Source organism: Rhinolophus sinicus, chromosome 15 (genome assembly GCF_057876585.1).
Source record: "Rhinolophus sinicus isolate RSI-liver-muscle chromosome 15, RSI-T2T, whole genome shotgun sequence".
NCBI classification, from domain to species: Eukaryota; Metazoa; Chordata; class Mammalia; order Chiroptera; family Rhinolophidae; genus Rhinolophus; species Rhinolophus sinicus.
Genome location: NC_142515.1, coordinates 23480310 through 23492419, shown reverse-complemented (window position 1 = coordinate 23492419; position 12110 = coordinate 23480310). Strand labels below are relative to the sequence as shown.

The window sequence follows — 12110 nt, the reverse complement described above, 5'->3', positions numbered from 1 at the left end:
TGTTCTTCCCATACTACCATGATCCATACTCCTGGGAAAGTTCTTGTTTAATTCCTCATGTTTCATACTTTAGGCCAGGGGTGTCCAAACTTTTTTAAACATTTTTCACCAAGGGCCATGTGCGGTAAAATACACAAACAGCCGGGCCACTCACTCGAGGTGAAGTACGTATTGCCTCACCTAGTTTATTTAAGTAAACTAAATATGTTTTTGGAATTTGCTGCGGGCCAATTAAAAACAGATTGTGGGCCGCAGTTGGCCCACGGGCCGCAGTTTGGACACCCCTGCTTTAGGTAATCCAACCCGTTTCAAAATTTAATACCTCCTTAGGCACGATGAAAAGGACACAAGACTGGTTCATGCATTTTTATAAACACTGTTGTATATAGAACTGTCTGCTTCCTAATATAGTCGTCTATCTGTAATTTTCTTACATGATCTTTACTTTATATTTTAATTATTTTTTCTGATTAAAGAAATCAGTATTATTTAAAAATTCAATTATAATACAACCATATAAGGTAGAAAGTGGAAGACTTCTATAATTCAGTGCCTTCCTGTAAATTTCTCCATAATTTATGCATATACTAACATAATTTTAGCAAAAAGGGAGTCTAACTATTTATATTATTTGCAACTTGTCCTTTTGTCACTTTAAGATATTAGTACTTTTGTCTAAAAAGTATTATTTCAAAACCCTTACTGATGGATATTACATGTCTGTGATTACACACAGTGCTAACGTGAATATGATTATTCATATATTTCTACCAACCTATGCAAGCATTTCTGTAGGGTAAATTCCTAGAAGTAGAGTTGCTAGATCAAAGTTTATAAATTTTTCAAATTTTAATTATTTAAAAATAGCTGTTATCACATTTCCCTCCTAAAAAGTGTCCATTTACATTCTCACCTTAGTATATTCAACCTTAATATACTCATATGTATGAGGGTGACTGTTTTGGACTATCTACTTCAAAAACTTAAAAGACACCTAATTTTTTAAGGAACTACTATTAAAGCTTGTTTTGTTTATAGAGGAAAAGTAGGACAGCTGTTATTTGAATATTTCCTGAGAGAATTTGTTAAAGGAAGGGCTCTTTAAATTTATGGGCATTGTATCACAGGCTGAGCTCTAGGGTTAATTTTCATTATTGTGCTTCAATACATAGCAAAAAGCAATTTATTTTTGTATTTATTTTTTACATTAATTAACAAAAAACCTTAACAGTCTTATTGTTGTGGCAGTTACAACTTTCATTGCTGTAACTGCTACTGCTGTTATGTTGGATGGTTAGCATCAGAAATTGCTAATTGGAGAATGGTAGATTTTGAAATGATTGTTAATTGTTCTAGTGATTTGTAATGCTTCAGAGTTGTTTTCATCCCTTACATTTGTTTTGCACAGAAACACTTCGTGCATCTCTGTGGGGCTTTGGAAAAGCATGTTAAGTGTGACATTAGGGAAGATGCAAGACTGTTTTATAGAACTAAGGTAAGTTCATTTTTCTTACATATTGTTAGTTTTTTTATTTAACTTTGCTTACATTAACATTTGAGGAAGAGAAGCATGAGCCTCTCTTTAAAAAGAACATATGAGATCTCCTTTAATAACTGAAATTACCTTCTACTAAGTACTTCTAGCTAGATTGAAAGTGAAAGGGAAAAAATCTCAAAGCAAATATATTTTTTAATTTTACTATATTTTCTATTCTAAAACTCCTGATACCTAAAGAGAAAAATTCTTCCACTACTAATGAAACTTACGTACAAATTAAGTCCTGTATGCTTAAGTTAGCTTTAAGAATTAAAGCTTTGTTTAAATAAATACATAAGTTTTAAAACTGGTTATAAAATTTTGTAATGGTTGAAAACTTGTTTAGTTCATAGAGAAAAAATTGGCTAGGTGTTATTCTCTGAATATTCTTAGAGAATGTGTTAAAGGAAGGACTCGCCTCAAATCTCTGAGTCCTATGTCACCCAGTCTGAGCTCTAGAATGGAAATGATTCAGCAGTAAGCTTGCTAAGCTTTTTTCTTAAAGGTTTAGTATATATATTCAAAGACAGTAGGAAAGCTGAGTATATGAGTATAGAGTTAGGAAAGCAACTTTAGTATTAACAAAATGATTTGGCAATTTTTCCTGAAACACTAACTTAAACAACACTTTTTAAAAACTTTTTTTTCTAAGGATTTTTTAATTGCAAATCATCTTTTAGCTTTGTGTTGGGATAGTCACAGAATCTTTGTAACTTTATATCTTACATTAATTAGCTGTAAAGTTTATTCATTTCAGCAATGCCCATTTGGATTTAGTATCTGTATTTATTTTAGTAGATTTAAGTTAAATACAAAAATGAGCAACTAATGAAGTTGTATCAGATTACAGATTTTCAAATACATGTTGGGGATACCTCTTTGCCTTGGAGTGGAAACCATAGTTGCAGAAGCACATTCTTTTGAACACTGAGTAGAGTTACTGGCCCGTAGAACTTGGTGGTAGTGGCTACTGCTGACAGACATGCTAAAAGGGGACCACCCAAGGTTTTTGTTTCTTAAAGCCAAGGGTTGGGCATAGGTTGGTGCCAGGACTCCTCTTACTTAGAGTGGAGAGTGACATACAGGTCTATGGAAATTGCTTCAGGGGATGGTCCTGTTGAAATGATGAGTTGCGTTCCCCTCCACAAGCCTCTAGTAGAAAGGTGGTGATTGTTTCAGAGAAATTGAATCTACTGAACTCTAAATGGAGAAAAAAAATCAGGCCTTGCAATTTACTTTATAAAGTAGCTATAATATTCCTGACTTGTTTAAGACATTTTTCTCAAGCAGTTATGTTCAAGAGCTAATTGAGAATTTCTGGAGTGGTAGGAAAGTTTGAGTTTCACACAAAGGCTTGTTCAACCTCCAAATGTAAGAATATACCAGGTATTTCAAGAAGATTCATAGTGCTTTGGAAAAACCTAAAGAGGTATAACAGTGAATTTTGGGTCTTCTGATGTGGGAAAGAATAAATGACAACCATTCTTTGTGGCCTTGAGTCTTTCAAATACAAACTGGCCGGGAACAACCTAAGCCTTGGGCCCCATAACAAAGCCTACCCTTTAGCTTCTCTGTCTGGGTGATCAAAAGCCAGCAAGTTGAAAGTGTAGGTGTCTTGAAGACAGGGAATATATTTTTCTGGATGATCTTTAGTAACTAATAGGAAAATGGAATCCTAAACATTCAGTATTTTATAGTGATGAAGAAAAATCTTACTAATTACTGATTTTAAAGCCCCTCCAGAAAATGAGTTATTTTCTGTTTCTTGACAAAAATCAAATTTGAGTTGTAGGGTGTGGGCCTGTAACAGTTGTCAGATCTTTTCTGTCAAGCATTAAATTGATTTTAGATGAGGATGTTTTGATCTGATCCCTTTTCCCCTTTTTGATATTTTTAAGGTAAAAGACTTGGTTGCCAGGATACATGGAAAATGGCAGGAAATAATCCAGAACTGTCGGCCTACTCAGGTGTCATTTCATTAAACAGTTTTATTTATTCTTAATCGTTTTGCTAAATGGTACTTCTTCATACTGTTTGAAAAAAAGTATGACAGAGGACTTGCTCCTAGGTATCTTAAACGGAAAACTCCGGTATAGTAGCTTGTATATGTGTTTTTAGTTTTTGTTTGTTTTATGTTCATTAATTTATTTCCAGAGATGGTTGAGCACATTTTAAAATGTTAAATTGCATCAGATGGAGGTTTTATTATGAGGAGCATTTCTTTAACAGCTTAACTGAGATAAAATTCACATATACATTTCAGTCATTTAACCTGTACAGTGGTTTTTAGTATATGCACAGAGTTGTGCAGTCTTCACCACAGTCTAACTTGAGAACATTTTTGTCACTCCAAAAAAAATCCCATACCTATTAGCAGTTATTCCCCTTTCCCAAACCACCTGCACTCCCATCCCTACTCCCCCAAGCCCTCGACAACTACAGACTTTCCGTCTGTATAGATTTGCCTGTTCTCTATGTTTTCATATAGATGAAATCATATACTGTGTGATCTTTTATGGCTGGCTTCTTTCACATAACAATGTTAAGTGAATCCATGTTGTAGCATGTATGTCGTTTCTACTGCTACTTAATAACTACATTGTATGGATATATTACATTTTATTTTCCACTTATTAGATAGATATTTGAGTTGTTTCTACTTCCTGGCTATTACAAATAATGCTTCTATGAACATTTGTGTGCAGGTTTTTGTGTGAACATATGTGTTCAAATGAAAACATCTTAGGCGTATACCTGGGAGTAGAATTGCTGGGTCATATGGTAATTGTATATTAAATAGTTTGAGGAACTGCCAGACTGTTTTCCAAAACGGCTGCAGTATTTTACATTTCCACTAGAATGTATGAGGTTTCTAATTTCTCCACATTCTTGCCAACATTTGTTGTTACCTATTTTTTGACTAAAGTTACCTATTTTTTTGACCATAGTAGGGGGTTGGAAGTGGAATCTTACTGTGGTTTTAATATGCATTTCCCTAATCACTAATGATGTTCCATTAATTTAATTTGCATTTCCCTAATGACCAATAAGCACTTTTCATGTGCTTATTGGCCATTCATATAGCTTCTTTGGAGAAATGTCTATTCAAATCCTATACCCACTTTTTAAGTGGGTTTTTATCTTTTCGTTATTGAATTGTAAGAATTCTCTATATGTTCTAAATACAAGTCCCTCATTAGGTATATAATTTGCAAATATTTTCTCCCATTCTGTGTCATCTTTTTATTGTCTTGATAGTATCATTCGTAGAACAAAAGTTTTTAATTGTAATTAAATCCAGTTTTATCTATTGTTTTTTCTTTTGTCACTTATGCTTTTGGTGTCATAGATACCAAAGGTAAGGAGACTTTGCTCAACGGGAGCATTGTTTAATTACCTGCTATTAAGTCTGCCATCCCGCTTGTTTACAAACGAACTGATAAGGGATTATCTGAAATGATGCTTCTCAAATTGTAATGTGCATAAGCATCAGCTAGGAACTTGTTGAAATGCAGATTTTTATTTGATAGGTCTGGACTGGGACCTGAGATAGTCTGCGTGTCTACCAGGTTCTCAGATTAATGCCAATGCTGCTGGTCCAGATGCCACCCTTTCAGTAGGAGGGCCTAGAAGTTGCTTCTATTTTTTTTATCAAAGTAACAGGAACTCTGAAGATTAATTAGGAAAACAATCTCACTATTTTAGGACATTTTGGCTCTTTTGCAATTGGTATCCTTCATAAGATATGCACACCATTTTAGAGAAGTCTTTGAGAAATCTTAAGCTAATGTTTTTTTGTTTCTAACCTCAGTAGACTTCTTTTTAGGCTGGCCATCTTTGCTGATGTGGCATTAAAACAGAAAAGAATGTAAAGCCAGAACTTTATGTTAATCAGCTTGTCATTTTATTTATTCTTCTTAAATATGACTCTCTACATGTGTGTATTGGTGAGAAAACATCTTGTACTTATTTTATACTTTTTAATTGTTAGACCACAAAATGTGAAACTTGAATTGATTGCCATGAGTTTTCAGAGAAATGTACAATATAAAGATTTTATTACTTTCATTATCAAAGCCCATTGTCTGATGATTAGAAGTTTTAGATAATTCATAATCTGCTTTTCCTTTATCCTTTTTTTCCCCCCTTCCCTTTTCTAGGGGCAGCTTCATGACTTCTGGGTACCAGATTCTTAACAGGAGTTGCAGCAGCAAAAATATGAACCAAGAGCAATTCAATAAAAGCCTTTCCTAGAGAAATAGAAAGGATTACTACAAAATCCAGTGGAATGCTAAGAAAATGTGCAGATGTACCTACCACTTGAATATCTAGTATGAACCTAGTAATGAAGAAATTGCCATTTCTGAAGCAGATATGAAATGCGATCCATTTAAGGCAGTTGGCCTTTTTAAAGAGCAGAATCCTATAACGGGAGGAGTGGAAGCGGCCAATAAAGTTGCATGTCTAACCTGCCCCTATTAACTTCTCTGTTAAATTGTAAGCCAGTTATCTTTTTTTTTTTTTTTTTTTTTTTGTATTTGTGGCACTTGGATAATCATAGAAAATACATAAGAAAGGGTTTGGACCAACTTGAGTAGTTGGATGTGGAAACCAAGACCAAGTTCCAGTTGAGTTTAACTTTCTCTTTTGGTTACTTTAAGACTCAAAGGGAAAGCTTACAACTGAGTTGAGTAACAAAAAGGATAAATCTGTTCTGTAACTCCTGTAAACTCTAGGGAGGTTTCAATTCATGTGTTTTCCTTCACTATTCAAGATTATAAATCTGTTAGGTTTTTAAAATACATTTAAACAAACAGTTGAGAAACAGAAGTTTGGTGTATTATCAGATCCCCAAAGGGGAAGAGGTTAAGCTATAAAACAGTGGCTTTGTTTATATGCCAAAACATTCATACGTAGTTTGTTTTTAATTTCTTTCCAGTGCTTTTGTTTTAAAATACTGGTTAAATCTTAGAATCTTGACTAAATCTTAGAATTCTGGCCCCTTGATAGCCATATTACAGAAGTTTATACTGTAAAAGCTTAAAGATCTGGACAAGTTTCCAAAAACCTTATTTTCATGAGTATATCATCTTGGCAGAGACCTGGATGCTGTTTATTCTTTCGACACTGCACGCATGTGTGTGCACACGCGTGTGTGTGTGCTTGTATTTTAAAGTTGTTGCACTTGAAAACCACAGCTGCTCTAAATTCTTAAACACTGGAAAGCCACCCTTTGGTTTAAATGGTGGAAGGTTAGTAGAAGTGCACGTGCTGGTCTTAGCCCAAGGGCCCTTTGAAGCCTTTGATAGTAATAGACTCTTACTAACTGAAAAATTCTTTTGTTGACTAAGTGTCCCTTTTAGGAGGGTTTGTTTCTTAAAAGACAGCGCCCGCTCTTTTTTTCCTTTTGGTATTGACTTGGATGACATTGCTCTCCTGAGCACTCTAAAGGTCTTCAGTTGTGGGGGGAAAGATGATCAGGGGAAGGGGATTGAACTTGATGTTTGTAGTTTGAGAGGGGGGGGAAATAAATTTTGAAGAATAGCTTTCTACCTCTAAATTGAGGCTTAGTAGTAAAAACCATTTTATCTTAAATTTATCATTTAAAATAGCATCAGTAACTTTTGAGCCCATGCCAAGAATTGAGCAGTTAGAGATTATATAGGAAAGACTAAGTCCAGCTCCTGAGAACCCTGGTTGAATGAGGCTGCAAGAGTCAGACCAACAAAAGTTTTATTCTGTGTTGTTTACTGGTAAGAGTATTATTATCTTGATACTACCTCTCAAGGGTATTGTTAGAAAATGCCACTTATGGCTAATGAGATAGATACAAAGAGTTATATTTGACAGAAGCTTGAAACTCTGGCATCTATCTGCCCAACAATGGGGGCTTTTTCACTCTGTAATTTAATACTTTGTAGATACATTATTTGTGTGTAATTTTATAAGTGTTCATATTTTTCTCATTTTGCATTGTGTAAAGTGTACAAAATCTCAAAGTATAAAATACTGCTTATATTGCTTGTAATTACAGTGTGTAAATATTTTCTAATTGTGTACATTGATGCGGGGACAAGTGGGTTATTCAGGTTTTTTTTTAAGTGACCCTTTTGTATTGCAGTTTCAACAGATAACTGCCCATCAAATTTAAAACCACTTTGATACATTTTTATTTAGCAGTTCCAATAAGAAAAATATCTATTTTTCATTCTCTTTCTCCATTAGAGAAGAATACTTCATCTGTCCCTTTAAAATGAGTGGCCAGACATCGGTTTGGGCCCTTGTATTTATGACTCTGGTTGATGTCTTCAATCTCCAGGTCATATTCCAGTCAGTATTTGCATTTGGGTTTTCATAAAAATGTTGTGATTCTCTTTTAGCACAAGTAGCCCATGGTTTTTCTCCCAAATCAAGTATTATCCTTTTCCCTCTGTCCCCATGCTTTGTCTCCCTCCCGCTGTTGTCCACACAGTGAATGGGACGGTAGTGGGGAGAAGATGTTCATTGCACAGAGAATGTCAGGCCACTTTCGGGACTTGGCGAACAAAGCTTGCACTGAGTGGTGGTGTGTTTGGCAGTGTTACTGTGCCAAAAATCACCTTGTCTAATTTTCTGGATATGTATGGCACACTTATTACCCTTATTGCAAGCTGAAAATTAAGGTACTTGTGTTTATGCTTTTGTGTGTAACTGTTTGCCTTTTCTAACCTGCTTTTCTTGTTATCCGAAAATATGATTCTATTAGTTAACATCATGTTAAGAGGCTCTCCATGCACAAAATGCATCTATGTAGCAGTAAAGTAACAGCATTTGTACATTTCCTGTCTATCTCCTGATGGCAGTAGTGCCTTTGTCACCTTTTGGAAGGTTGGCGTTTGATTTTTGTTTTCAGATTCAAGTTAGCTGGCTTTTGACTTCACAGAAATCTCCCCAGATGTAAAAGATAGAAAATGGCATGTTGTCATCCAGGCTCAGTAGGAGCGTTTGCATTTTTATTTCTGTCAAAACAAGTATAGTTGGTGGGGACTGGCCAGTAATAATGTGTGGAGTCATTAAACCAAGAATAATTTTTAAATTTAAAAAAGTTAAAATTTAAGAGGTGACCCATTAACGAGGGACTGAGTTGGAGAATTAGGGAAGGACTGTCCTGATTTGTCTCTAAGGAGGCAAGATTATGGGACAGGTGGCTGGGCATGTAGAGCATGGTCTGTGGTAGTTATTTCTTACTCATTAACAATGTTGGCACCTCACTATCTGTGTGTTTGTTTCCCTTGGGCAGTCCTGTCAGCCAGTTCCACCAGCTCTTAGGCAGTTTACAAGTAAATGCAGATTTCCTTTTTTTTTTTTTAATTTTATACTAGATCTTGTTTAAAGTCCTATGAATGTATGTGTCTTATTAAAATGGCTTTTTCTCAGTTTGAACATGTGTTTGGTAATATTTGTTTGGGAGTGGGGATGGTTAAGTATCTGGAAGGTCCTGTTTCTTCCCCCGCCCCATCTGGTTTTTAAACTGATTGCTTCCTTTCTTCCTCTTGCTTTGGATTCTCCAGTGTTTTAGCTTAATGTCTCCTGTTTCTGGAATCCATGAAGCTGTAGTTGTACACAGTTCACTTTATTATAACCCAATTAATAATTTGCTGTGTACTTTGCAGTCAGGAATTCAATTCTTACATGACGTCATTCACTCTGTTCATTCAACAACTGTTGAGTACCTACTCTTGCTAGACACTCTTTTTAGGATTCAGTGAGGCTTCAGTAGTGAACCACACAAACGGAGCTCTCTTCAATGTCCCTTCTTGTATCCAGGCGAAAGTACTTTGTTATTGTGCAAGAAGGACTGGAAAAGAATACCCTTGGCCTGGCCCCTTGTTCTCCAGCCCAGGTCCAAGAAAGGAGAAGCCATACAATGCAGAGGAAGGGCTTAGGATCACCTCCAACCTGCCAGGCAGATACAGCTCTGGATATGCCAGTTGGGAAGACAGGTTGACACCTCACAGGAGCAACTGTTCTTATGAACTTGTAGAAGGGACTGGACATGGTTGCCAGAAGCCTCGGGTTCCAGAACCAGGCCAGTATTTCTCACTTCTGACAGCCTAGTTAGGAGGGACACCACCTGGGAGCACTTTTCTCTGACAGGCAGGAATGACAGCCCAGTCAAAAGTAGAGACATTGCCTAAGAACTTACTGGGAGGCAGGCGGCACAGCCTGTGCAAGTTAAGGGCCTAGCCCTTACCTTAGTCCTGACTTCGGATCCCGGATTCACCATACCAGCCGTTCGATTTGGGCAAGTTACTTCTTCATCTATGAAAAGGAATAAGAACGGTGTCCATCTGAGTTCGTGAGGATGAGATGAGCTGATAATGCATGAAAGTGCTAGCAAAGTGCCTGGTGTATAGGGAGAACACAGTGCTAGTTGTTTATTTTCAGCTCTAATTTGAGGCTCTTCCCAGATAACAATTAAAATTGATCTTGAGGCACTTGGGGTTCACTGACATCAGCAAACCATATCTCTTAAAACTGTAGTATATGTGTGCTCTTGTCCTTCTGACATAGCCCGCAGAGGCTTCTCTGTCCAGCTCTGTCTGCTAGTAAAAAATTAAGTTTGTGACTTTTTAAAACCCAGCATGCTAAAGCTGAGAAAGGGGTGGTGGGTGGTGATTCTCTAGCATGTGTGGACATGTCCTGATACTCCCTTTTCCTTGCTAACCATTCCCCAGGCAGCAGTCAAGAGAGGGCAAGCCAGAAGGCCCAGCTTTGGGTCTGAGTCCAAGACGACTGGCTGCGAACAGTGAGACTACAGCGTTGTTGCACTGGTGACAATCCCTACTGAAGAAGCATCTCAGCTGTAATGTGGCCAAAATAAAGATCACGCCACCTAAAGGGAGAATGCTGGGCAAACCAGAGGTGGAGATGGCAAAGCAGGAACAGAAATGCTGCCACAGTGAACAGGAAGCAGTACAAATAAGGCCAAGTTCTTTTGCCTCAGGGAACCTCTGCTCAAGTTTCAGTAGTTCATACTTACCCCCTTCACCTAGGATTCCTGCTATAGTAGGTCACTGCTCTGTGCAAAGCCTGGAGCCAAACGCTGGTGTGTAGGTGGCTGAGGACAACTATCACTGCGCTCAGCAACATTTGGGGAGAAGAGCTTGGCAAAAACAAAACCTACACTTGTGTCTGCTTGTGAAGTACGCCAGAAGGTTTTCAGGTGAGATCCTCTCACAGCCACTTCGTGAAGCAGCCAAGGGAGTAACTCTAAGGATGAGCAACAACCTGTTCAAAGAATGACCTGCCTGTCCCAGGACACAAGTTCATGGCTAAGTGCGGTTCATTTCTTGCTTTGATTTTGAGTCAGTATTCCCTTCATATTTTATCAGCTTGATTTGCAAAGAGGAGTATTATCAATCAAAGGGGCTTCCTATAGAAAGTTCCATTAATTGCCATCACATCTGATCATTTCATTAGGTTCAGAGATTGAAGTGGGAGGACAGCAGAGAGAAATGGCTTGTGGTCTGAATCGATATTACCAGAGGTACTAAAGTAACTGCCCAACTACATTTTAGCAAGTGCCATGCTGGAACTCAGCATTGTGAAGTACACATTTTGTTCATTTGAAAATGTGTGCGGTCTGAGTCTACCATCAGAGCACCTTAGAGGAGAAAGGCTTGCCTCATGGAGTACAGGTAAATGGGATGCTGAACCTACCACCAAATCACTGGCCTACTTGCCACCTCTTGAGTTATCTAAAGCCAGCACTGTGAGTTCTGTGAGAACATGAGCTGGGTCCCTTAGCCTACCGGACCCCCTGCAGTTTAACTTCTCTCCTGTCTGGTACTGTGAGACTAGCAGTCTTCCTGCCCTTCATCCTCTGTCACCCCCAACCCACTTTGCCACAAGTGGGTTGCAGATTTATTGTTCTTAGCCATGCCTTCCCAGTCTTCCCAGCTTGGACTTCCTTACTCAATCCATCAGCTCGTTCAGGATTTTCTTGTGTGGTCTTTTCCATACTACTTGCTGACTTTCCCCTTCTATTTCCCACTAGGAGCCCTCCCATGTCATCACATCCAACACACCTTCCTCTCTCATGCCTTTTCCCTTCTGTTTACTCCCCCAACACTAACCTGCACATTTCCACCTTTGCTCTGAAAATACCCCTCCAGGCTTACCCTGCTTCCCTCTTCTCAGGCTTTTCTAGTCCTGATTGTCCACTCTGTAAAGATAAGAATAATTTCAAGGAAAAAGCCTGTTTTCCCATCTATAAAATGAGGCTACTAATCCCAGAATTTAAAAAAATGAAGCTGGGCACTCTTTGTAAATGTGTGTGACATGCACTTTACGCATTTCTCTCCAGCTACCTCCCCCTCCACATACACCACAGAGTGCAGAGTGTGGAGGTAGGTGGAAGTGTGATGTGGGCCCTGCTGTCTAGCCGTCTGCACTCACACACAGCAGCCCAAACGGCGAGAGTGGATATGATGAAGTGCCAAACTAAGCTTTGAGGAATTCAGTAAAGAAGGATGACGTGTCTTTCCCAGGGTCCCTTCAGTTAAATAATGACAGAGCCACTCAAAGCTTG

General features: G+C 37.9%; 1 protein-coding gene across 3 annotated transcripts in view; it reads left to right on the top strand.

Annotated features, from left to right (window-relative positions):
* Window positions 1-8959, top strand: part of SLF2 (SMC5/6 complex localization factor 2) — a 48571-nt gene extending 39612 nt beyond the window's left edge. For 2 of the 3 annotated variants that reach the window (XM_088791886.1, XM_019724923.3), the window contains exons 18-20: window positions 1409-1495; window positions 3436-3504; window positions 5698-6015. In XM_088791886.1, the coding sequence (XP_088648012.1) occupies window positions 1409-1495; window positions 3436-3504; window positions 5698-5733 (192 nt within the window). In that variant the 3' untranslated portion in view covers window positions 5734-6015. Of the gene's footprint in view, window positions 1-1408; window positions 1496-3435; window positions 3505-5697 lie in introns of all 3 variants that reach the window. The other variant, XM_019724921.3, reaches the window with a different exon arrangement.
* The last annotated feature ends 3151 nt before the right edge of the window (window positions 8960-12110 follow it).